Source organism: Leptidea sinapis, chromosome 47, assembly GCF_905404315.1.
Source record: "Leptidea sinapis chromosome 47, ilLepSina1.1, whole genome shotgun sequence".
Lineage (NCBI taxonomy): Eukaryota > Metazoa > Arthropoda > Insecta > Lepidoptera > Pieridae > Leptidea > Leptidea sinapis.
In genome coordinates, this window is record NC_066311.1 from 5,186,846 (window position 1) to 5,214,572 (window position 27,727).

Consider the following 27,727-nt stretch of genomic DNA (forward strand, 5'->3'; position numbering starts at 1 on the left):
TGTGATAATAGTATCACATGAGTCTTAATCTACACCCATAATATGAATCCTCTATAAAAGATTGTGAAAAACTTAGCTTACTGCTAACATTAAAAAAGCCAGCCATAGTAACCATTAATCCATCCAAACGAGTGTTGTAATGTTGTACTGAATTTCATTACAACACTTGTTTGGAAGATGTAATGGTTATTAGGACATTGGGCGTTTTAATGTTGGCAATAAGCTAACTGTTGTAGAATCTTTAATAGATGATATAAAGCATGGTAAAATTATTTTCTCTTCATGTTACCTTCGTCAATACAGAATTACATAACAGGGAGAAGTAATTTAAAACTTGGAGTAACTTTACACTGCGTTTAGTAAAAAGGCAGAATATTTCCGAAATCATTGTCACGTTTAAGGTATTATTAAGGTAAAAATTAAAATCTGAGGATATTATTGTTCAGTAGTGATAACCTGAGATCGTTGGGCAGGCCGGGTGCGTGGTCCAGCGTGAGCAGTCGGAAGCAGTAGGACAGACACACGGACGCAACGATCCTTAGCCGCTCCAGCACCTGCGGGCTGATGTGTGGATGTGCCTCCCCCTTCTCGTCCGGTGCCTGCAAAAAACATTGTTTATTTCTTCACTAAATCTCATTATACGGTCATATAATCTGCTGACAAGTTTAGTTTTGTCGACATTATTTAAAATATTAGAAGTCTCGATAGAAAAAAACCTTCAAAGTAGATATTTACTCTAAGAACCTCTAAACTACTAGCCCCCCCATGTACATCTGAGACTACCAGTGATCAATGAGCTCCATTGCAGGCCTTTGAAGTGAGAGATACCTTGAAGTCTTCTAAGTCTATCGACACGTGCCACGCTGGGCTTTTCAATTTAGTACGTGTAAAGGGATAAATAGATCTTTGCAGGGTTGGCAGAAAACTGAAAAAAGGTTGGAAGCTGTATTTTAAGCTATTGCATAGCTTCTATCGCGGGCCTTGAGCGTGGAGACCGAATCCAGAAATTCCGTAACGAAAATAACCTAACACTTACTTACTAAATGTATATAGATATTTCGCCACGGTCATTTCAGTTGATGTGGAACAGCGGTTATCACGTTTGCTTTTTGTGCAGAAGGTCCCAGGTTCGAGCCTGGGGTACGTCTTGATTTTTATTTAATTTCTTGATTTTTTTTATCATGTTTTTTTATTTTTTATTATTATGACAAGCATTTTTATTTAGTTTCAACTGTCTCGTTGTCTGTCTGTAATCAAATATTGCAAGTGAAATTTTACTCAATTCCCGTTTGCTTTTTTTTAAATTAATTTTATTAAAAAAAATTCTGCATAAATAACATAAATAATTATAATTGCATAAGTTTATCGCGGCAGTCCCCGAGTGCCACACGTCTTTTTTTTATGTAAGAGGAGGACAAACGAGCATACGAAATCAAAGGAGCGTTGCCTCTGGTAATGGAAGAGAATGTGGGTGGCGGTGATCATTTAACATCAGTTGACTCGTGCGCACGTTGGTCTTCCTATTCCATAAAAAAAACACCAGAAAACTTACAGGAGCGCTGCCGGCCTTTTAGGCAAGGCATTAAGGGAGTGTTTCCGAAGAGATGATATGACAAATGGGGTTGTAACCACCTATATCATCAGGTAGGACCTATTTATCTAATAGCACAAATAGCTTATGTATGTTTTCTTAATATATAATATAGTTATGGTATCTTATAAAGCATGCTGAACTCACTTTGAGTGAGTCACACTAATTATTATGAAAAGTCGCACTCTATGCAACTATAATAAGCAATTCAACAGTACTGAACTTTTCAATAACAGTAATGGCTGCTTTAAAAGGAGTGTTAGTAAAAATCTAAAGGAAGGTTAAATTTAGAGTAATTCACAAACACACACACGCACAAATATCATGTCTTATTATAAATATTGTAAATCCGTTATTAGATATAAGTCCCACAAAATAGTATTATTATAACCTAATTTAAGTTCTGTGGATTTTGTGATGTTTTAAATAAATAAAATAAATAAATAATAAGTTAACTCACAGAGTGCAGTTCACAGAAAGGATCCCTCTTCCATGCCTCCGTGTCCCCGCAGTCACAGCAGCCGCCGCCCCCGGACTGACCCATCTTGTACTTGTGGTGTCTGTGCGCTGATACCTTGAAGCATTCCACACACAGCACGCATGTGTTGTCCATACCTGCGGATAAACAAACACGGTAATAAGAGGCTGCAGAAGAGTGCTATTCGCGCTATTTATAACCGAGGTCCTAAAAAATCATTATTGTATGACCGCAAGAGTCCCTATTTCTTTAATTGATTTTTATGAAAAGCTCGCTTTTAGTCCCCGGTACTAGCGACAAAAGTGGCCGATTCTCTCCCGGCAATACGACTGTTGTCCCTCGTAAGTCCCTGGTACGCGACCTTTACATCCAGGTGGAAAAAGAAATGGTACACGCACCACGTGAGATAAGTAGGACATTTCCACGCGCGATTGTCAATATTCCGCGGGTGAGCATGACCTACTCTTCTTCCTAGGTGCGTAATACACAATAATGTTGTCGCAGCTGACTCACCGCACTCCCGGCAGCTGTAGGCCGGCTCGCCTTGCTTGAACACCTTCCCGCACAGAGTGGCGCGACGCGGTGGCGCCGGCGTGGACAAGTCTGTGTCGCCCCACACGAACCTCTCCAGCGGCTGGAACAGCAGCGTGTTGGCGCGCTCCTCGTCGTACGTCAGGTCTGGACCATCGGGAACATAAATAAATAAAATCAAATCAAAATTCGCTTTTATTGCTGTTATTTTTGACTTAATTAACAAAACATATTAAAGGTAACAAAATATCATTAATTTTTTTTATGAAAATAAGGGACGAGACGAGCAGGACGTTCAGCTGATGGTAATTAATACGCCCTACCCATTACAATGCAGTGCTGCTCAGGATTCTTGAAAATACCCAAAAAATATTCTGAGCTGCACTGAAATTGCGCTCGTCACCTTGAGACATAAGATGTTAAGTCTCATTTGCCGGGTAATTTCACTAGCTACGGCGCCCTTCAGACCGAAACACAGTAATGCTTACTTAAGGCGACACTAAATGCCAGCGACCTTGAGCGATATGAGTTCACGGCTGCCGGCCCGCCATCTATGTAACAAAGCCAATATTTTCAAAATTCTTAGGTGGAAAACAGTTTATTATTCCTTACAATCCTCGTTATTCACTACTAATCTGAATAAATTAACCTACACAAAAAAGTACAAGCTATAAGAATAACTTTTCTGAGAGAAGTACCAAAATAATGCGTCACGCCATGCCAAAAAACTTGTTAACTTTAAAGAAATGTGGTAGTTCAAAAAGGCTCGGCAGTGTTAACTATAACCAACAGCAAGCATTAGCAACCTACAAATAAGACTTAAGGATATGTGTAACAGGATAAAGTACTGTTTATAGCTCCAAATGCGATACTTTCACCACAAAACTTGTCTAAAAACACCATGTTTGCGTGTTTTGTGCTTACTCTTCGCCTTAAACTAACTAGGTGCTATCGTTGGCATTCGGTTGTTCTTTCTTGCAACAGCTTGTCTTTCGACAAAGGACTTTCCACTTCTCTCTCTTCTCTTTTGCTATACGTAACCATTCTGGGCCCGCTGCTTTCTTAAAATCGCTTTCCCACCTCGGGAACATAAATATATCAATACTCGGAAAAAGAGCCACCGGATTTATTCCTGCCAAAAGCTGAGTTAAGTCAAGTAAGAATTTAAAAAAAATCGACAAGGCGAGAAAATAAATCCCATCAAATAAGAGTACCTAAAACAAAACACCCTGTTATTTTGAAAATTTGTTATTTTTAAAGAGATACCACTAACTTGTGGGACAAATTATAAATTAAGAAAACCAAAATTTATAAACGATGCGGGTCTCGAAGCCACAACATGAGAGTTGAATAAGATATACCAAAATTTACGATCCATGCGTACCTCGAGCGGTTGCGGGTTAGAGTCCCGCAATGTTCATAAATATTGGTTACAAATTTAATTTGTAAAAATACTTATCCCTATGTTGGTATTAATAAGATATTTTTTACATGGCGGCCATTTTCTAATTCACAATACCGATATTTATTATTTGATATTACAGCGCCAACAACACACTTTCGAAATGTCAGCTAATGTGGTTTTTGACATAGTATGCCGCTCACGATCGGACGGACAACGGATCTAAGTATTCGGGGTTCCCGAAAGTTGCTCTGCGCGTACCGACCCCTAAAAATGGTGTAGTCTAGTAATTTCTGTGATTAACGCGAGTGTTACACATTTAAATAAACCTCTCCCTTGAAAACGAGATCTGGAAAGGTCTTGAAACGTCGTGTGAACTAAAATAAAAATAAACATGTAATTTTTACGCACAGTTACAATTACACGCGTTTTAATCATTTAAAAGTGTTTTATTTAAACTGTGTAGTCTAATGCCATTGTGTAGTCAATGAAGCCAAATATGATATCTCTAGAATTTCAGCAAAACTAATGCATTCAGCATAAAACTCTGATCTAGCACCATCAGATTTTATTTGAGTAACGTAAGGCTAGCATCCAAAGTAAAAGGCCAAAACTACGTGTCTTCTTTATAAGAAGTTCCAAAATTTATAAACCAACGGTATTATAACAGCTGGTTTATCAAGTATGCATATAAACCTAGTTTTAATTCTCCTAAACATTGATGTTAGAACAAAGGCTTTAACCATAATCTAATATATAAAATTCTCATGTGTTTGTAGTTAAACTCCTTCGAAACGGCTTGACCGATTCTCATGAAATTTTGAGTGCATATTGGGTAGGTCTGAGAATCAGACAACATCTATTTTTCATCCCAGTAAATGTTAAGGGTGATCCGCGCCAATTTCTTTTTTAAATTTGTTTGATTATGAGTCAGCATTAAAAAATACATACAACTTCAAATTTTCAACTATCTACGATCAACAGTTACTTTTGTATCGCAATTTTAATATCGGCAATACAACGTTTGCTGGGTCAGCAAGTATTATGTAAAAATTAATTACAAAAGGAAAAGATTAATTATCAAAGTTTTATTATTTCTCAACCTTCTAAACTTTGTAGGCTATATTTCCCTCCTGTTGCATGGATATATCTTAGAAAGCTTGTGAAACATGCAATTGCTTCTCGGAATTCCATTGCGTGCATGTCTCAAGTTAACGCGCACATATAATGTATTTTAATTATCAAAATACAATATATATATATAACACTAGCTGACCCAGCAAACGTTGTATTTCCGATATTAAAATCGCGATACAAAAGTAACTGTTGATCGTAGATGGGTGAAAATTTGAAGTTGTATGTTTATTTAATGCTGACTCATAATAAAACAAATTAAAAAAAAAAATTCAAAAAAATTATAAAAAAAAAACCTTAACATTTAGGGGGATGAAAAATAGATTTTGTCCGATTCTCAGACCTACCCAATATGCACTGAAAATTTCATGAGAATCGGTCAAGCCGTTTCTGAGGAGTTCAAAGTTTAACAATTTTGTTCTATTGTCAATAGTTTTTGCAGCGCACGCAAAATTAGGTTTTTGATTTTACACCTTGTGTTACAAAATAGCAATTTTATTACGGATCCCTAATTTTGAAAAAAAAAACATAGCCTTAACCATGAACCATAAAAAAAACATAGCCTTCCTCGATAAATGGACTACCCAACACTGAAAGAATCATTCAAATCGGACCAGTAGTACAAGAGATTAGCGCGTTCAAACAAACAAACAAACAAACAAACAAACAAACAAACAAACAAACACTGCAGCTTTATAATATTAGTATAGATATAATGATACCCCGACACTTAGTCCGCGTATACACACGACTCAGAACGTAGAAGCGATTCATTTCAATTAAATTTTTAAAACAAAAGAACACATATAACATATGCGATACTTATTGTAAATAATGATGTGTTCAACAAAGTCGTAGTACGTTATTTTAATCTATTATCAATACTTTTCGCAGCGTACGCGAAGTAAACAATATTTTAGGTAACTTTTTTTTACACCTTTGGTTACACTATTGGAGTTATAGAAAAGTTCCCTATTTTTTTGATAATATAATATAGCCTATGTTATCCGGGGATAGTGTTGCTTCCAAACAGTGAAAAAATTTTTCAAATCAGTTCAGTAGATTCGGAGTATATTCAATGCAAACAAACAATCAAATATTTAGATATATTATACTTCATCTTTATAATATTAGTATAGGTATGGCCACCTACCTAGACATGACCTGTTGGATTGCGGAGAGTATATCCTGGGCACCGTGACCCGCCAGTGATCCTGGAAGTGCGCCTGGGACAGAACACCCTCATCCATCTTTGTGCGCCACTGCTCCACCACAGCATCCGCACAGGCCGGCAACGTGAAACTGGAATCCATCGTGATTATCAACCTTTCGCTGTCTGCTGTCCGACATTTTCATCTAATTAATACATGTTGAGATGTCAATGTCAGAATCTGTTCGAAACTATTGTTCGGCAGAAAGTTGACTAGAGCTTTTGTATATTTAAATAAAACACTTTTATTTATTTTTTTAATTAACTGACACTAACACTGTCAGTAAATTTTTCCAAAAACCATCTGTCTGCAGCAAATACCACCTCCGAGGCAATAAATGGCGCCAAACTTCATAATGAAAGCTATGACCAATACTATCTTTGACTTATTTCATCTGCAGTCCCACTGAAAACTGGAGATCTGGAAAGGTCTTGAAACGTCGGCTTGAAAAATCGAATTTAAAAACACGCGTTTTAATCCTTTTAAAGTGTTTTATTTAAACGTGTAACACTCGCGTTAATAAAAGAAAATACTAGCTTTTGTATGCGTAAAATTGTTTATCGTCAAGAAACAACATGACGACTGCACGGAACTTGTGGCTGTGCCGAATTATTACAATAAAATGCTTTCCCCGTTTTTAAATGAGGCAATAATCTCCGAGCTGCGAACTATTTCAGTGCAAAATCGAGTCGCTCCGTTTCTACGTAAAATTAGGGCGAACAAACATACTTTTGCACACAAGAGATTTTGTAAAGCTTTTGACACGGCAAATGCATGAAAATATCAGGTATTGAAAGCGTAAATATTGTTGACATGTTGAGTTAAATTGCCATTGTATAGAATAGACTGCAATAGCAATGGCGTTCTCTGCGTCCTATATACATATAACGACATATCATTTACAGTCAAACAAACAGAAATATTTCGTAGGTAAATGTTTCATACAACTCCTTCGAAAGGCAGATTTCCTCAGAGAAGAACGAGCAAGAAACTCATTCAAAACAAAATGGTATTACAGGTTCTTATTTTCAAGTTAATTTTACAAATCATGCCAATTACAATATATGCAATATAGTCTGATAGCGGAATTGCAAAAGTGCGCTTAAAGACAATGTAAGCACACTTTTCTCCATAGTCGTGTGTCAACTGTCACTGTCTATCAAATTTCAACTGAATTAATATTATACATTGCTGCTTTATTTTTATATCACGGGAATTGTCTTTATGTTCGTATTGTTCAGTGGTAAAAAATATGTGAAAGTGACTCACACAACCCCTGATATTTCTACTACCTGCCTGGTAGTGGACATGCTTTAACTAAATAATTCTGACGAGGTAACGAACGAAATTTCAGTGCTAGTTCGGTCAGTACTTGAAATAAAAACTTGAAAAGTAAGAGTTTTTGATACCTGCATTCACCCCTTCCTTTTACACTCCTACCTTACTAACTATTGCAGGGACAGTCTAGCACTGCCAAAGAGTGGAGAGGAGCATTATTGGCGTTAAAAACAAGACAGAAAAAGAAGCATTTTACCAAGATCAAAAACTCGAGTAACAGATCGAGATCAACGGGTCATAAACTACCAAGAATCAAAGAAAAAGGTGGAGCAAGAGCAAATCCTAGAGACGGTAAAGAAGATAGAGGAATGGAAGGAGGGCGAAAGAGAAAAGATGAGAAGATAAGATAATTTAACAGCTAGTCCCAACTGGTATATGTAAACAAATACTATAATTAAGAAACACTCAGGATGAAAGGACCATTGATTGAATGAGTAGTCATGACCACGTATGAAAAGTGTGCTCCAATAACTACTGTCAACTTAAAACTAATCTCAACCTACCCAACTCATAACCGCTGTTATCTATTGATGAGTGAAATACCAGAGAAATACTACATAAGCCCAGGTTTTACGAGGTTTTTACCGCATTCAGTAAGAGCGGCTAGAATTTTCGACGATCAAGTCGTTGCCGATAAACTTGACTCTTTAGCGTTACGTAGAAATGCCCGATCTCATCACCGGATATCACGACAGAATGCAAAACTTGGCCCGCGCACGTTGACGTCTGGCACATACCACGTCCGTGCGTATCAATAGAAATCTTGCATCGCAAAGCCACTTAGTGGAATCATCTGCCGGTTCAAAAAGTTCAAAAGTCCGCAACGAATCTCTTGACCTCTGGTAGTGCTGATTATGTGCATATGGCCAATGGGTTTTTAGCCAACTTCAAAAAGGATGAGGTAATCAATTCCATCGGTATTTAGTTCGATGCAGAATAGGTGCTATTTGCTCCTATAGAAATTTTACATAGTTTGGCCCAGTAGTTTTCATTTTATGAAAATTTTTGTTTACCTCGACGATTTTTTTTTTGTGTACGGCTTTTTAGGAGTTTTCATTCAGGTTGGCACCGACTTAAAATTTATCAATAGGTAGCATATATAAATAATAGCATTTTATTAATATTAAATGTAAAGATGTATTAAATTAAATTTTTAGTTATCTGACACTCTTCAGTTTTTGAAGTGGGTTTTTTTAAACGTAGTTTTCTTTCTTTCCAACAGTTTATATGCTGATTGTTAATACATTTGCCCGTTTTCTCCATGCAATATACAAAAAAAGATAGATATATAACCGGTAAAAATGTACGTACCACGGTTTAGTTGTGGGCGAAGAGTTTTTTATGAACGTATTCAGATTGTTAATTTTTTTATTAGTATGTGACACCAGTTATATTAGGTCTGCGTCCCAGTTGAGGGGTTATAGGTACATTATTTAACAATTCTTATTGTTATTTACGTATTTGTCAAAATCAAGAGGATTTAAAAAAAAAATTTTAGGTCCCTGGATTTGTTTTGAATTACAATTTGATCCCGTCGGTGGCATTTTAGGATGAATGCAAGGAATGATTTTTATTATTTTATGGTGAAAATAATTTATACACCCAAAATTTCATCTCAAATTATGATCAGTTGTATCTTATTTGCTATTTATATTTAAGCAACATTTCCGAAAATCTGCTTAATTATCATTATCATTGTTTTTTCTCTGTTAACTGGTGCTTTTATAAAAGAATGCCAGACTAGCTTGCAAATACTTTTTTTTTATAAAATTTTTCCAATTCCACTCGCAATTCTACTATTTATCTGTATTTATATAAAACCTTGGTCATGTGAAACAATACTGGATGCTTCGCAATTTTTTTTTTTTTATGGAATAGGAGGACAAACGAGCGTACGGGTCACCTGGTGTTAAGTGATCACCGCCGCCCACACTCTCCTGCAACACCAGAGGAATCACAAGAGCGTTGCCGGCCTTTAAGGAAGGTGTACGCGCTTTTCTTGAAGGTACCCATGTCGTATCGTCCCGGAAACACCGCACAAGGAAGCTCATTCCACAGCTTCGTGGTACGAGGAAGAAAGCTCCTTGAAAACCGCACTGTGGAGGACCGCCACACATCCAGATGGTGAGGATGATATCGTAACTTGTGGCGTGTCGTGCGAAGGTGAAATTCGGCGGCAGGAATCAGGTTGAACAGCTCTTCGGAACACTCCCCATGATAAATGCGGTAGAAGACACACAATGAAGCGACGTCTCTACGCAACGCCAAATGATCCAGCCGTTCACAGAGTACTGGGTCTCCGACAATTCGAGCTGCTCTGCGTTGCACGCGGTCAAATGGATCGAGTTGATACTGGGGTGCGCCAGACCAGAGATGACAGCAATAATTCTTTTCTTGTTATATTGTTATTGGAAATTTATAGCGCCGACGGTTTTCTTGTAGACAGGGAAATAGCATAGACAACAGACGCATTGTCCATCTAACCTAAATCTAAGGTTAACATAATTACAGTTGTCTCTTGCGCCGCATAATAATATAACCAAATTGTCATCGACCAATATAGTTCTCACGCAGATCGTCGCATACGCATAAATATAAGCTTAAGGCGACACTATATGCCGGCGACCTTGAGCGAGTTCACGGCTTCTATGTAACAAAGCCAATATTTTAAAAATTCTTCGAAAATGTAACATTTTAACAGCAAACTGCTTAATTGCTTACAATCCTCATTATTGATTACTAATCTGAATTAATGTACCTACATAAAAAAGTAAAATCTATAAGAACAACTGTTATGATAGTAGTATACTAAACAAATGCATGATGCCGAGAAAAAAATTGTTTAACTGCAAAGAAAACTGATAGTACATAATAGCTCTGGAGTGTTAACTTTAACCAACAGCAAGCATTAGCAACCTACAAGTAAGACTTAAGGGTATGCGTAACAGGATAAAGTAGTGTTCATAGCTCCAAATGCTATATTTTCACCACAAAACTTGTCTAAAAACACCTTGTTTGCATGTTTTCTGTTTACCCTTCGCCTTAATATAATTGACAGTTCTTCAGAAGACTTCATCAGTGATCAACAACCTAACCGTTAAGTTCTCGGTGTAACGGAACGCAAAAACTCTTTTCACCAGCAGTACAGTGCAGTAGTTTCACGTAACACGCACCTTAGCACCAGGAGTTCCTAGAGGACTAGCGCGGAGCCCCCAGCTGCAGACTATCGCGCCTAGGAATCTCAGGTACGTCGTCCTATTACTTAACCATAACTGATTGCAATTTTAATAATGATATTATCAACTCTACGCACGCGACCATACAAATACTTTATAGTAGGGGTGACAGCAGTCGGCCATAGACACAGACACGATGCAAACATCCACCACGTGTAACTCGATGCGTGACCTTTACATCGAGACAGAGTTTCGGCTCACAAGTGTGTTTTATGCTAATCACACGTACAAAATTTAATTTTAGACTGGTCTACATCCGATATAGTATAGATAATAAATATAAACGGTCTTATTAATAAACGCAGTGTACAGTAATAATAATAGGAATAGAATATTATTTTAGTACATACATACTTATAATCACGCCTCTTTCCCGTAGGGGTAGGCAGAGACCACTTCTTTCCACTTGCTACGATCCTTACATACTTTCGCTTCGTCCACTTTCATTATTCCTTTCATACATGCTCTTCGGTTTAGGGCATAGTTTCTCAACCTTATTTTGCTCACCGCCCACTTTGAGAATATGTTTTTTTCTTTCTTCTTTTCGTGTATTATTTTGCCTTTTTAGACTATATTTTTTAATCTACCCACGCCCCATCCACGCCATCTCAATGCCCCCTAATTTTTTCTGGGTCTTCTACTGCCCTCCCGAAAGTCTCAAACGCCCACAAGGGGGCGTTATCGCCCACGTTGAGAACCTATGGTTAAGGGTATCTACTCTTGACCTGGTCTTTTTTCAAGACTGTTATAGCAATAGCAATGACAGTGCAATATTGTATATTTCATTAAAAAAGAGCGCAAACAAAATAATGCTGGGAGAGCTTCTTGCGCCGCTTTTTTCTCTCAGAGCGCCATTTGTTTCCGAAGCGGTAGCAGTAGGCATCTAGTATATTAGAAATGACATCAAAAATAATTCTAAAGGTATCAATTATGAGAAAATAAATTCCTTTTACGCCTTCTTTTGTATACTTCGGCCAATACGGTGTTTGTGTAAAGAAAGCTCCTAATAGTACATACAGATCCTTCGAACCGGTAAAGAACAGTACGTAAGACGTGTGCTTCTAATTCGCGATAGAAATAGATATTCGGTGACACCGCGTTTTAATAAGCCACGAGGTTTTTGTTGCTATTATAAGAATTCAGGCCATGGTCATGTAGAAATGACATTAGTTTTAGTGCCGAGGTAATCACCAAATAGCAGTGAAAAGCGGTAGTATGTAGTACCTGCAAAAAAAATCTTTTCTAATGATTACTTTGACTGCGGAGATACATTATAATATGCTACATTTTCTAGATGCTGACAATAAATCAGTATCAGACCGGGCTCCGTACCTTAAAAGGGGAAAAACGGAACCCTTATGGGCTCACTCTGTTGTCTGTCCATCCGTCCTTCTGTCTGTCAAGACCCTTTATCTCGGGAACGCGTTGAGGTATCGAGTAGAAATTAATTTTTAAGTGATGAAACTATTATGATATCGAATGCGTCATTTGTTGATATATATTTCATCGAGTGTTTAATTAAAATCTAATTATGGTACATATTTATTTCGAATAATAATTTATAAATACGTAAAATTCATTCAAATGGAGTATATATTTAAACAGCACAGCAGCCGATAGCACATCCATTTATTCGCACATCCTCATATTGGTTGTAACTGAGGAAAACTGAATGTCTTTCCAACATGTAACATACATTCGCCAACGTGTAGAACAGCCCTAAATCGACGTAAGTCACAGCAAATTTGACGTAAACGTACAACAACAAATGTCAATTGTCAACACTACCCCTCCACTTGTTTTTTGTTGTCATGGACTATGACGTCATCAAGGTATGCAAGCGCGCCAAAATGGCAGGCGTTTTAAGTGTAGACGTCGGCGTCGGTTGGCTATTTTTAGTTTATTTTTCGGTAAACTAAGATGCTGACTGTGTCTTTTATTTTTAGTATATAAACCATAACTCTCGGAAGGATTTCCAGCGGTTAACGGTTTTGATAGATATGAACGATAGATTGCTATCGCCGTTTAATCACAAGATCTTATCTATCCATGGTTATGTCCAATATAGTTTGTTATTAGTTATAGTCCAATGCTATCTGTCGATAGGCTATTGAAGACGGCCATAAATAATCATCGCGTTGGCCCAGTAGCTCCAGAGCGAAAACAACTATTTATTTTTATATCATTTTTATATGGTGCAGTTTAAAAACCTCATTAGACCATCCAAATATAATAAATAGGTCGTCGAAATCATGCCGCAGCCTCGCTTCGGGATAGAGCCTCGAGCACACGCAAATATAGCCTCTACGTATCTGGGAATAAGGCACACGAAACGCATGAGAGTTATTTTCGTTGGGTCAATGACATGATGGGACGCGGTGTACACTTGTTTTTGTTTTGTTTAAATGAAAAATGCTAAGCTACCTGTGGTCGATGTTAGCTCATATTAATAAGCTTGCGTTGAATGAAAGAATGGAGAACCCTCCGCGCAGTAATAATACTATCGATAATAGATATAATACCAGCGGGCGCCCGTGACTTTGCCCGCGAATATTCCGTTTACCGGGCAATCTGTCACTTGGCCATAAATACTGTTACAATAAAAAATAAACAAAATATTACATTTGAATTTGGAATCTGTCTTTTGTATAATATATGATTGTTCATTGATTTTCTCATTTTGGCGCCAATACATTGTACAATATTTAGCGATATTAAAATGGAGTGGGGTGATAAAGAGAACCGAATCGCTGTGATTGCATTATACAAAGTAGCTATGGATCCAAATGCAATTTTTAAGTCTCCATATGCTTGGTATTAGTAAAATGTTTGTGTACCGAGCTATTAATAGGTACAATGAGACCTCCTGTATTTGTGACAGGAAAAGATCCGGCCGTCTACGTGATCAAAAACCATTCAAGAGCACTATTTGTTGGTATAAGACCTACTTTACTTAAATCAATAGTATTTTCCTAGATTAACTTACAAATCTATATTGTTATTCTGCAACAGTTGCACTTTCGCGACGCCATATTTCTTGTATCAGATAATTCTGTCCATTACGAATGATCCGTCTACGACACATAAGGTAAGACAGGAAGTAGGCAAGGTAGTCTTGTCTTGTCTTCTTATCCACAAGAACATACACTCGTGCAACACTGAACTGGTGACATTGCATGAAGCGCGAACAATTCCAAGGCTCACGATTTTAAGGTTTTGCATTTACTAGCCTTATAGCACTAGAAATAATAAATCGATTGTTACTCGTCCTACGCTACATTAGATATCTTTAACAGTAAGTAATTGTATACACTTGTATAGTGAAGTCCCATCGGCTGTTCAGAAAATTTCATGTCACGGTGTTTGTCCGCGGTGAATTCCTAAGCTACTGAACCGACTTTAATCATATTTTGCACGCTGCATACATATTGATTCGTTTCAGGATAGTTTTATTTCGATTCGTGAATTACAAGAAGAGGGTTGAAAATTGGGGTTGCTGTAAATTTTACTTCTTTTCAATAGCACAATGTCGAAACGCCCATATCAGACTGCATGGGTCTACATTATAGATATTGTTAAACCTAAGTTTGTTCAAAACTAAGTTAGATTCAATTATGTTGTTCTTTCCACTACCGCTAGATGCCGCTAATCTACCGCTAGCAGGTGCTAACATTGTTTTGCGTGATTTTGTACAGGAAACTGTTTGAGCGTTGATTATATAGTGCAGTTTCTTTTCAAAGAGTGTGTGTGAGTGAATATACGGTTATCAAATAACAAACTCACCACAATATATAAGTTTTTACGAGCAGAAAGAAAACATGCAGTTTCTTGCACCGGTTTTTCCCCTTACGAATTCTAAGTAAGTCAGTTATGAGAATGAGAAATGATATGAGAATAACATATGCAATTTTAGGTCTATTTTAGGTGTTTATCACACCAATCACGCAGTTGTACAAATTGGATATAGCGATTTGTGTTGACTTTGGTATTATTGAAGAGATTCCAATGTTCTATTAAAACAATACACAGGTACCTCAAACAAAATTGAGATTCATATCTAGGTGCACCTAATAAGCTCATCTAATTTTGTCATTCAGCCGGTGAAAGGGATAGTAATAATTGTAAACACTCCTATAAATACATCTATTTCACGAAGTACGAACAATGCTTTGGACTTTCTTGAGGTAACGCCAAAAGCTTTCTCTCAAACGTGTTCCGAACGAGTTCAACGCCGAACTTCTGACATTGCACGAAATATGAACAATGCCAAGAGCACGTGCACACTTCATATAAACTGAATTCGATAACAACGAAGAACAATGAATGGTGATTGCTCTCTCATTGTCAGTCCTCATTTTTATTGTACTTACAAATAATTTTATCAAATAAAAATATTTGATTTTTATTCAGATTAGGATTTAAAATCACTTATGAACGTAAGGGACGAGACGAGCAGCACGTTCAGCTGGTGGTAATTGATACGCCCTACCCATAACAATGCAGTGCGTTAACCCCTAGCAAATTTATTTATTTAGATGGAAAACAAACAATAATATTTCTAGTTATATTATCAACTATCCGGTAGGTCAAAAACGACAGTATAAAAGGTTATATATACCCCCACCACTTCAGAAAATTCAATAATTAGACGAAGTGGTAAGAAATTCATTGTCACCCTTAAATCTACAGACATTAATACAATTAAAAAAATTATTGAAGTAGGCGTTACTTTGCGGAAATCCATAATTATGCAAATGATTAGTGTTTTCTTTAGTGTTAATTCCGCCAATATTTGTCTTTAAACAATTCGACAAGTCTTTTAAGTGTCGTGCCAGATTTTGGCGAGACAACACGTCCTGAGGATGCCTCGTGTAGAGGCGAAACACGTGTCAAATCGTTTAAAGACAAATATTGGCGGAATTAACACTAAAGAAAACTCAATCATTTGGATTAATTCAATTATTATATCCAAATGAATTTATCTTGAGTGTTAATTCCTCTAAGATTTATCGACCACTAATTCGACACTTGTTCGTCTCACGTGAGACATGTCTCAGTCTCGTTTCAGAGTTCGGCGAGACAACATCTCCTGAAGATGCCTCGTGTACAGACTCAATACGTGTCGAATTGTTGGTAGTCTTAGCGAAATTAACCCTCAAGAAAAACTCATAACATTTGGTTAATGTGTGTACCTATATATAATATTATTCTTCACTGATTCTCCTCATCTTATATCAAAACTAAACCTCGCTGTTGCAAAAACTCAACCGAGAGCGTGTAAGAAATATGATCCATTTCTCTGTAACTATGCAGGAATTAATGTAGGCTATTTCTCTCCCTTGAATAGAATTACCAGGGAATATAACAGACATAACGATGAAGTCGACGTATTTGATCACAATTTACACAATTTTAAACATTAATGGCGCCGTAGTTAAATGCAGACTGTATAGCAACAGCGAAATATCGGAATGTTAATCTCAGCAATAATTGTCATAATGAAACACGTTAAAAACGGTATTATATTCAATATATTCGCGTTATACAAACAAGATTGTGCGATGTTCAAGACGGACCAGTATATAAATGCAAATCGTATACGGAGTCGCGGCTGGCGGCACGTGTATGTAACATTATCTTTGGCCACGGTTAGCTGAGACCGCTGCCAATGTCGCGGCTTATCACGCGGCACGTCTACCGGCGATATACAATTACAACTAACGCCTTCTTTATGGAAAAGAGGAGAAAAAAATGGAGAACTAACTAGAGTAGGGTTACCTGATGGCAGGTGATCACGACTGTTCAAACTCTGTTGCCACATCAGAGGAAGCACAGGAGCGTAGGTTAGTTTTCCTGCCTACTATAAGCTAGAGGTGCCGGATTGGAATCCCGGTAGGTGCAATCATTTATATGATGAATATGAATGTTTTATTTCGAGTCATGGATGTTTATAAGTATATATGTATGTTTAAGTAAGTATATTGTATGAAATATATCGTATATATCTAGATAATTTGTGTAAGTGTGTCAATTTTATTATTACTATATTATTTCCGGCAGCTACCCATGTCGTATCGTCGTGGAAACACCACACAAGGAAGCCATAATGACGTAAAGGTTTCTTGAAAAAACGTGAAACTCACGGGCGAGAAAGTCAACTTTACCCTAGTCAGCCCTGTGATTTGAATCTGTATAATACAGTCGCGAGCAAAAGTTTGGAATCACTTACGTCGTTAGTCCTTCACTTAATCCGGTATAGCTTCTTAAATACTGGCTTGAGTTTAATGAATTCGGTATCACTTAAGGTTGAACCTTTAAAATGATGTTATTTTTTTTTTATGGAATAGGACGACAAACGAGCGTACGGGTCACCTGGTGTTAAGTGATCACCACCACAAGAGCGTTGCCGGCCTTTAAGGAAGGTGTACGCGCTTTTTTGAAGGTACCCATGTCGTATCGACCCGGAAACACCGCACAAGGAAGCTCATTCCACAGCTTTGTAGTACGTGTACAGTATTTTTATGATAATTAAAATTATTTAAGTAGTAGGTAAGCAAGATCGCGCGGAACCAATTTCAAGTAAGTGATTCCAAACTTTTGCTCGCGACTGTATATAGGAAGCAATAGCCGTTATAGGATTACTTTGATGTCTGTCTATAATGTTCTTATTCCTCAGAAACGTGCAGATGTATCACGTTTAAATTCAAATATCAAATATCAAGAAGTTAAATTAAAACCCGTAGGATATTTCCGATTGGGCGATGTTTTTGCTTTTACAATATGATCCCAGGAAATGTACAAAACAAATGTGTTACGAAATTTAGAAGAATTGTTAAGAAAAAGTTTGTGTGGGAAAGGTTATTATAGCATTTAAACGATTTTCTTAATGATACCACAGACTGGGAATGAAGCTGACACCCTCAGGCTCTTTAATTATTAATGTTTATTGAACGGTATTACATTGCAATCCATACTTTTATTAAAGAACCAAAAGCCCGCTTCTGTGGGGCGATGAATATGCTTTTACAACAAGATCCCAGAAAATTTTCAAAACAAATGTATTCCGAAATTCAAAAGAATTGTTAAAAAACGTTTGTGTACATAACTGTGTGTTACTATAACATAAATGACTTTCTTAATGATACCACAGATTGGGAATGGAGCGACCGCCTTCAGGCTATTAAATAATAAATTTAATTGTACCATTTTACATTGTAACCATATTTTTATTTTTAAAAAAACCCGCCGAGCTTGTCGCGCCCGTTCTTCTCAGGTCTGAGGCAGTCTATTTTGAATGGGTGTTAGTTTTTGACATTCAATAAGTGATTTTGAATCCTATTTTAAATAAAAAAAATATTTGAATTTCATTCGACCTTAAATCAAGAATCCAAATGATTTGAGTTTTCTTTAGTGTTAATTCCGCCAATATTTGTCTTTAAACAATTCGACGCGTGTTTCGCCTCTACACGAGGCAACCTCAGGACGTGTTGACTCGCCAAAATCTGGCACGAGACAATGTCTCGTCGAATGAAAAATGTCGAATTGTTTAAAGACAAATGATGGATTTCCGCAAAGTAACGCCTATTTCAATAAATTTTCTTAAATCAACAAGTTTGGCACTTGACAGTGTAGCATTGTCATATTATAAAAAAACATGTACTAGATTAACGGTAACGGCGTCACGGCAAAAGAAATATAGCCACAAATAAACATTTGACCGAATTAAAGCCAACGTGCGGACGTGCTAAAATTCATCAGTGTGCTTTTAATAAGAGAGTGTCTTTATTTCTATGACTGAATATCAGTTGCTACTTTATGGTACGTAAAAAATAATTATAAACAATTAAAAACAAATATTTCATCGTTTGGCTAATATTAAAAGAAAGAATAAGTGTGGCGAGACACGTTGTTGACCACACAGTGCCGTACGGTAATAAAATTTTACTACATCTCAGTCAATATTGCGAAGATAGATGTTATGTCATTACTTACCTATTCTAATCTAAATAATCAGTTTTTTTTTAAAGTGATAACCCTCACTTCTGAGATTAAATACACTAATTAAATTTGAAAACAAAAATAACATATTGTTTAGATTTGAAATAGCGACATCTAAGTCAATTTCTTCCTGTAGATGAAGCCACAACCTGAGAGATGAACAAGACATTCAATAATTATCAACGACTAGCTGACCCGGCAAACGTTGTTTTGCCATATAAAGTATAATTCACGCGATAGTTTTATAAGTAATAAAATATTGCCTATATTATAGCCTGTACATCATTTTGTTCTATTGTCAATAGTTTTTGCAGCGCACGCAAAAATATGTTTTCGATTTTACACCTTGTGTTACAAAATAGCAATTTTATTACGGATCCCTAATATTGAAAAAAAAAAACATAGCCTATAGCCTTCCTCGATAAATGGACTACCCAACACTGAAAGAATCATTCAAATCGGACCAGAGATTAGCGCGTTCAAACAAACAAACAAACAAACAAACACTGCAGCTTTATAATATTAGTATAGATTCGTCACTCGAATGGTTGGCTCAGTAGAAGAGCGCTCGCACGGAACGCGAGATATCGCGGGTTCGTTTGTTTTCAAATTTAATTTGTGCTGGGTACACATCCGGTACGGTTCCGGTAGAAATCTTACAGAATCAATAAAGTGAAAACACTTTTATGACATACCTAGTGATATTTTTGTAAAACCGAACAATGTAGAGGAAGATTTAGTACTTAAATTAACTTATGCCATATTGTTTCGCTCTTTTGATATGAAACTCTGAATGTAGTACATATTATTACCATTCCCGCGTCACAGTATGTCAGTGGTTGATTACTTTTTCTATAATATATCGCTTAATTTAATGTTTCTTCTCGTCATCATATCATTACCTACAATCACAATCACATCATATCACCTACTACGCTAATCATAATACAACTCGTCCGTTTCATAAGTTATATTTTCCTCGCAAGTTTATTTCTATACTAGTTAATGCCCGCGATATCGTCCGCGTAGCTAAGGGTTTTTAAAAATAATAAGCAAGTTTGGAATTGAACACATTATCTTATGGTCTATTTCAGTTACGGTTCCCGTTTTCGCTCCCGTTCCCAACATATTATATGAAACTTATTTCGACGAAGATTGCTGTGGCAAACAAGACCTACTTTTTGTATTTATTACAAATCCCGCGGGAACCATGCATTTTTTCGGGATAAAATGTCTAGCCTATTTCCTTTCCCATGCTCTAGCATAGGTTATCAACGTGGGCGATAACGCCCCCTTGTGGGCGTTTGAGACTTTTGGGGGGGCAGTAAAAGACCCAGAGAAAATTAGGGGGCATTGAGATGGCGCAAATGGGGCGTGGATAGATTAAAAAATATAGTCTAAAAAGGCAAATAAATACACGAAAATACTCTAGAAAAAAACATTCTCAAAGTGGGCGGTGAGCAAAATAAGGTTGAGAAACTATGCTCTAGCCTATCGCTGTACCAAATTTCATCAAAATCGGTTCAGTAGCTTCGGCGTAAAAGCGTAACAAACAACCTTACATTCACAATTATAATATTAGTAGGGATACGTGGTTCATCGAACAGATAACCATGCCAGATTATGCTGTTTGTTTAAAATCGAAAAAAAACTCACCTCTGACACAACGAATTGTTTATCGAAGCCGCTGGAAATTTTATTAACGTTGCAATGCTGTACATAAAAACTTATCAAACGTTCGTGTACTATAAAATAATGGGTAGCCATAAAAAACTAGCAAGTAAATATTTATGATTAAATTAATACACAAGGTCTTTGCCATATTTCTTTTCCAATAATTCAGAGCTCGATATATTCGGTAGTGGGCTAGTCAGGTTTAAAGAAAGCGTTGTTAAACACTTACCCCCTTATTCATAATGGTCCGCTAACTTTAAACAGCCGCTAAGGAGTGTTTTTTCTCATTCTGACTTAGGTCAATAGAAGAAGACAGAGTGCGAATTAGCAATGCTTTAAGTTAGCAGACTATTATGAATAAGGGGGTTAGCTGGTACTCAATCTGCATAGTCAAATAAGTCGGGCCATGGCAGAACAATATTTGGGAAATATACTCTTGTAGCCGGCAGCTGATTCTAATCAATTATGAGTGGCAAGAAGCCTCCAATTCACGCGGTTGTAGAACGCCAGAAATAATATAATGATAGTGAGAATATTAAGCCCCACAAGATGGACCAACGATCTGGTCAAGATCGCCGGAATACATTGGATGAGAGCAGCGCAGGACCGATCGTCGTGGAGATCTTTGGGGGAGGCCTTTGTCCAGCAGTGGACGTCTTCCGGCTGATGATGGTGATGATGAAAAATATTGACACACACAAATTATCTTGCCCCGAACTAAGCATAGCCTGTAACACCCTGTACTTTGGATGTAAGACAACGATATATTTAATTCAATTTACAATTAAGGAATTGTGTGAATAATTTAGTTTATAAAACAAAAGACAATTCTTAATTCAATTTCTCTAACGGCACTGAACATTTTTCATCGCACACGGAAAGTGTTCTCGGCACACACTCGTGAATAAATCGTGGGTTCGTTTTCGCTTTGCATTGCATTGGGAACTAAATCGGTTTCCAAATTTAAGCGATTTCTTTCCTGACTTTTAATTTGGGCCATTGATGAAGGTGGCAAATGGAATCAAGCACTTCAAAGCCTCTATTGTTAATTCTGGGTATTCATATTTCCCTTTTCACCAAAAGCTATCTAAATTGACAGACTTAAATTCCAATTGCAGCATCCTATCGGCAGGTAAATCCAGCAGATTTTCTTTGAGCTTCGCCAAATTTGTCTCAGTTATAGCTGTATTTAAAAACGGATTTAAGATTCACCATTCATCAAAGTGCAAGGGCACAAAAGTACTATCTTTTATTCTTTCTATGACTTGATCACAAACATCAGTCGCCACGTCGCTTATTTTGCGTTGAATGGTGTTGTCAGAGAAAGGTATACTTTTGAATTTTTCAACCTATTGTTTGCCAAACATAATCTTCGTCATATCTAAAGCCACTGGTAAAAAAGGCTTTGCACTTCCCGCGCAACATTCAAAACCTACTTAAACCTTAAACATACATAAATAGTTACAAACACCCATTACTCGGAAACAAACACGTATGACTCGGAAACGAACATCCACATTAATCATATAAATGTTTGCACTTACCGGGATTCGTACCCGGGACGTCTGACTCAGAAGGCAGGTGCATTACCAATGGGCTATATATGTCGTCTTTCGTTTTCTTAACATCAACGTGCGGGTGTAATTTTATATTTAAAAGAGAAATTTGTTGATGAAATACGACCCGATGATAACCTGAATCATAAATCCGAACTTCCCTCAATAAATTATGCCGTAAAAAAATTTAGAGACACTACAAATCTCTACGCAGTGCTACAGGGTCAAGTGGATCAGAAAAAAAATTGATGCTCCTCTTTAGAGAGGAGCTAGTATAAAAGTCTGACGCAGAGGTGAAAACAGTATAATAATAATAAATATATATTTATTTTCTCCTCGAAAAGATCTTAAAGCTAAAACAGTACAGTAGTGATAAATTTTTTAACAGCTAGAATCTTGTGAGTAGCTGGTGTCTGAAGTAGGTTGACCCTGTATTACAGATCACCAGGACCTCACCCCGAGATAGTATACATCTGTACTAGTAGCTAGAAGAGCATTAATAACAGTAGATGACTTTAAATTTGTAAATTACTAGTAATATAATGTGTGTGTACTCCATAGAGTTGCAGGCACTTCCTGGAGTAACTGCGCTTAGCCGTTTTTCTATGATTAGAAAACAATTGACGTATGTGCCGCGTATGTGACTCATAAATCATAAATTTTTGTCCTTAACAATTAAAATTATTATATTTTTGTAGAATATTGTATTCGGGAAGGCTTCTTCTTCCGACTTCTACTAGATAGAGCCTATATTACTCGCTTATCTATCATCTATACTAATAAATGGACAGCCGAGCCGTTTTTTCATTCGGTTATACTGCGAAAACAACTAAACCGATCGCAATTATACTTATACCAGTAGATGCAGCGTGTTTCGGAGAAGGTATGGTATGGTATAGGGGCTCCTGTTTCCGCAATTAAACCACTAGCATGGGTACATTTTGCGTGCAGTAATGGCCAGTAACTCCAACCAGCCCAGCTCCTTTCAGAAGTTCAGAACATTCCTGGGGTGTTCACAGACTTCTTGGAGCGACCTCGTATTGGTTAAGGTGTTTGCCCGTTGGTTGGCCACCCCCGCACATTACAGGATTACGTGAGCGACCGTTTCGTCCTCGGCCAGACAGCCTCTGCACTTAGGGCTGTCCGTTACGCCGATTGTGAAAAGGTGTTTGTTTAGTGATGTGTGACCCGTTAGGGTGCCCACCTTTATACGGATGTCATGTCTGTTGAGGCTGATAAGTCTACGTGTCAGTTTGGGCGATAGTGCAGGTATCGCCTACTTCGACTGTCTACAGCTTGAGACATCGGGTGTTATGTAGGTCGTTGGTGAGAGAGCGTATCCATGAGCGCAATTGGCTGAAGGGCAAGGGCAGAAGGGGCAATGGACCAGTCACTATATTTGCCGATGCCCGCCTTGCAACTTCATCCGCTGCATCATTTCCCAACGAACCGCTATGTCCCTTGATCCATTGTAGAGTTACCCGGTTATAAGACGCAACTTGCTCCAGGGTTTGGTGACATTCGTATTAGTGCTGAGTTGTATGTGGTACCCTTCAGCGCTGTTAGTACCGCCATACTGTCAGAAAGAAATCTGATGCTGTGGCCATGTACCTTCCTTTTTAATATAGCGCTGGCGGCTTCCTTGATGGATTCAGAGAAGGTATTAAGTATATGATATGTTAAAGGCATAAAAGGCATTTACTTTCTCAAAATGAATTCCTTTAGAATTCTTTTTGATGTCATTTCTAATAACTACTAGATACTACTACCGCTTCGGAAAGAAATGGCGCTCTGAGAGAGAAGAAGCGGCACAAGAAACTCTCCCAGCATTCTTTTTTTGCGCTCTTTTCAATAAAAATACACAATATTGTACAGTCATTTCTATCGCTATAAAATAATCACAATCTAGTCCCAGGCTGTCTGATCATTTAGATATTCAGCAGTGGAGTAATAGGATTTACGTTGGTGATTACTTGTCCAGAACCTACATTTTATTGACAGCAATACCTATACATATTCGCAATACAAATAATACATTTCATTACATAGACAATTCTGAATACAATAAGCACGCGCGGGGTACTTAATTTATATGGCAATACAATGTTTTTTTTAAATAAAAATAAGAGATGACGGCACGTTCAGCTGATTGTAATTGATATGCCATGCCCATTACAATGCAGTGCCGCTCAGGAATCTTGAAAAACCCTTAGAGCCAAAAAAATCTGAGCGGCACTACAACTGCGCTCGTCACCGTGAGACGTAAGATGTTAAGTCTGATTTGCCCAGTAATATCACTAGCTACGGCGCCCTTCAGACCGAAACACAGTAATGCTTAAACATTACTGCTTCATGGCTGAAACAGGCGCCGTTGTGGTACCCATAATCTAGCCGGCATCCGGTGCTAAGCCTCCCACTATTTAAAGTGGTTTGCCGGGTCAGTTGTGTACAATAACGATTATTGAATTCTGTACCCGACATCCATTTTTAAGATTAGTACCTATAGGCTTGCATATATCAAGCACTATATTCTCCTTCCAAGCCGGGGTGTATTGTTAGAGAGTACTCACCGATCAGCCGGTATCATCTCGGGTGAGTCCTCTTCCATAGACTCGTCACCCACCTCAACCTCCTCCTGCGCCGGAGGCGGGGAGCTCATTGCAAATCACCTCACACCCTTCTCCGAGTTCTATGACAATGAGATAAAAAACAATCTATAAATTAAACTGTTAATTAATTAATAATATTCACACACTTTTATACAAATTATCTTGCCCTGAACTAGGCAAAGCCCGCAAGACAACGATATATTTAATACAATATACATATTTAAACGTACATAAATACATTTAAACTCATATAAGTGACTCTGAAACAAAGATTTATAATATCATATAAATGTTTGCACCTACCGGGATTCAAAGCCGGGAACTCTAGCTCAGTACGCAGATAAAAGGCATTTATTTCCTCAAAATTTATTCTTTTAGAATCCTTTTTGATATCATTTCTAATATACTAGTAACTACTACCGCGTCGGAAACAAATGGCGCTCCGAGAGAGAAGAAGCGGCGCAAGAAAGGATAATAGTAATAATATAAGTCGACAAGTGGAATCTCAATTACGCGCGCGTTGATACTCAGTTCTGTATTGAACGACCTGCATTATTTGAACACGCACTACAAGATATTAAAAAAAAAACAGCAGACAGCCAGGGTTAAGCCGTGTTTACACCCACAGCCCATTCCCACGTCAATGTAATATAAAATCTATAAGTAGAACATCTTCGCAATAAATAGGCGACACAAGTGGGAGGATATGGTGAGGTGGGGGGAATTAGGACGCTTTAATCTATTGTGTACTTGTACAAAAAGTAGTGTGAGAAATTTTACGGTCAAAGTTTATATATGAAGATGAACACTAGAATTATAAAATGTATGCCCGTTAGACGGTGATAGGGTTTAATATATAATAATAATAATATTGACACACTTTTCACACAAATTATCTTGCCCCAAGTTAAGCATATATAGCCTGTGTTATGGGTTACAAGACAATGATATATTTAATACAATACACTTACTTAAACATACATAAATTCATATAAACATACATAAATACATTTAAAAATCCATGACTCGGAAACAAACATCCATATTTATCATATAAATGCTTGCACCTACCGGGATTCGAACCCGGGATCTCTAGCTAGTAGGTAGGATCGCTAACCACTCGGCTATACAGGTCGTCAATATATGATAATTAGTTACCACTGCTAGTTTTCCAATTACAGAGAATAATACGACACAGAGGCGCACAATGCCGAATTGTGCTGATTCTTACGGTACGTGAATTAGTTTTCAAATGCACCAACAGAGTGCGCTAAGACAGTGTTGAAAAATTCATAGAGTTAGCAACCTTTATGCTATGTTATTGTATTCTCATTTTAAATGTGGAATATAAAAAAATGGTAAATATTTGTACCTTCATCCATACTTATATTTATTTTTATATCTCCAAAAAAATTACGACGAAACGAAGGCTTTAAATACTTTTTCAACAATAAACAATATTACTAACGATGATATATAAATAAAATTTAGATCAATGCCAACTTAAAGAAAAACACTTGTTAATTTTCTGCCATTGAGATGGCAAAGTGTTGCAGTACTTGAAACATTCAACATTCATTCATTGTCTTGTACCCATAGAACAGGCTATGCCTAGTTTGGGGCAAGATAATTTGTGTAAGAGTGTGTCAATTTTATTATTATTCAACGTAGAGACTTAGGGCGGTTATCTTGGAGCAAAACTGGTCCGCATGCACGTTTACTCCGAACCCAGGAGCCACACGCAAGACAATGTCCCAGCTGCAACCAATCCGCATTCCGCGACCATGCAGCACGCGTGATAGCTCATTTATAAAAGAATAGAATATAAATACTTTATTATCTATAAAAAAACTCACACAAAAACACAACAATTTACAATATTAATTAAAATCTTAAAATACTAAATTAAATAACATAACAAATATTATAAAAAAATAATAATAAATAAATAAAAATAACAGTGTGAGCGTGATTCCCTGCTAAAAGGAGCTGACTCAGTATATTGTTGGTCAGTACAGAAGACACCAACACAACACTGGTTTTCAGCAGCCCCTCGTGACATTTGGAGTAGACGGTTGCATTAGTCTCCCCATTGTTATTAATTTGTGTAGGTAGGTATCAAAGGGAATGACTAAATATTATATTTTCTTTTTCGTTTTTCTTAATTTGTAGTGTAATCAAATAAAAATAAATAAATAATTGTTATATAAATAAATATTAAATAATAGTATAATCTGTACGTAACTGAATTTAATATAATAACGGTGGCATTAGGTACTATAAATGAGATATAAATATATTGGTGAACATTAAACATAGATAATAAAAATACAAGAATATGATTCTGATGGTCTGCACGCGGATGAAATTCTGCGTGACAGTAAAACCGCCCTTATATATAATGTGCTTTAGTGCTGTTATAGCAAAACCACCACTATCACCTACTAACGGCTATACGTCGAATAACCAATAACCCTGTATTAAATCCCTGTAACATGCTTCGGTGGCGCTACAGGTATAACCTTGCCACCCTGTAAGATCCTCTCCTCATCGCCGATAAGGTTGGCAACACTCTTGTGATTCCTCTCTTGTTACAAGTGAGTATCTGGCGATCACATACCATCAGGTAATATTGTATTAGAATTGATAAAGTATTGTAAGATACTAGGTCACACAGTCAATGACCCTCTTGTTATCATAAAAGTAAAATTTACCGATGTGATATGAAATGTATGTGGGACATGCTATTCATGTAGGTTAAAATTTATAAAAAAATTATGCCGAAGATTTTTATCTCTCTACAAAGTCTCATGCGTTTAAACCACGTTTTCGAAACACTTTTTCTAGTCTGCCGCAGAGACCTCTTCTACGGCCTTTTCGAGCGCAGCTTCCGGCGACGGAAACTGGATCCCTATCAGTTGATTTTTTATTTTAGGGAATAAAAAGAATAGATCAGGACTGTAAGGAGG

The 27,727-nt window shown here is 37.1% G+C and overlaps 1 protein-coding gene across 3 annotated transcripts in view; it reads right to left on the reverse strand.

Moving 5' to 3' along the window:
* The window catches only part of LOC126978077 (E3 ubiquitin-protein ligase UBR1), a 71,045-nt gene that overhangs the window by 39,745 nt on the left and 3,573 nt on the right, over positions 1–27,727 (reverse strand). For 2 of the 3 annotated variants that reach the window (XM_050826786.1, XM_050826787.1), the window contains exons 2-6: positions 24,720–24,838; positions 6,290–6,438; positions 2,583–2,747; positions 2,052–2,206; positions 457–599 (exon numbers count right to left, since the gene is read on the reverse strand). In XM_050826786.1, the coding sequence (XP_050682743.1) occupies positions 457–599; positions 2,052–2,206; positions 2,583–2,747; positions 6,290–6,438; positions 24,720–24,808 (701 nt within the window). In that variant the 5' untranslated portion in view covers positions 24,809–24,838. Of the gene's footprint in view, positions 1–456; positions 600–2,051; positions 2,207–2,582; positions 2,748–6,289; positions 6,439–6,622; positions 6,928–24,719; positions 24,839–27,727 lie in introns of those variants that run through there. The other variant, XM_050826788.1, reaches the window with a different exon arrangement.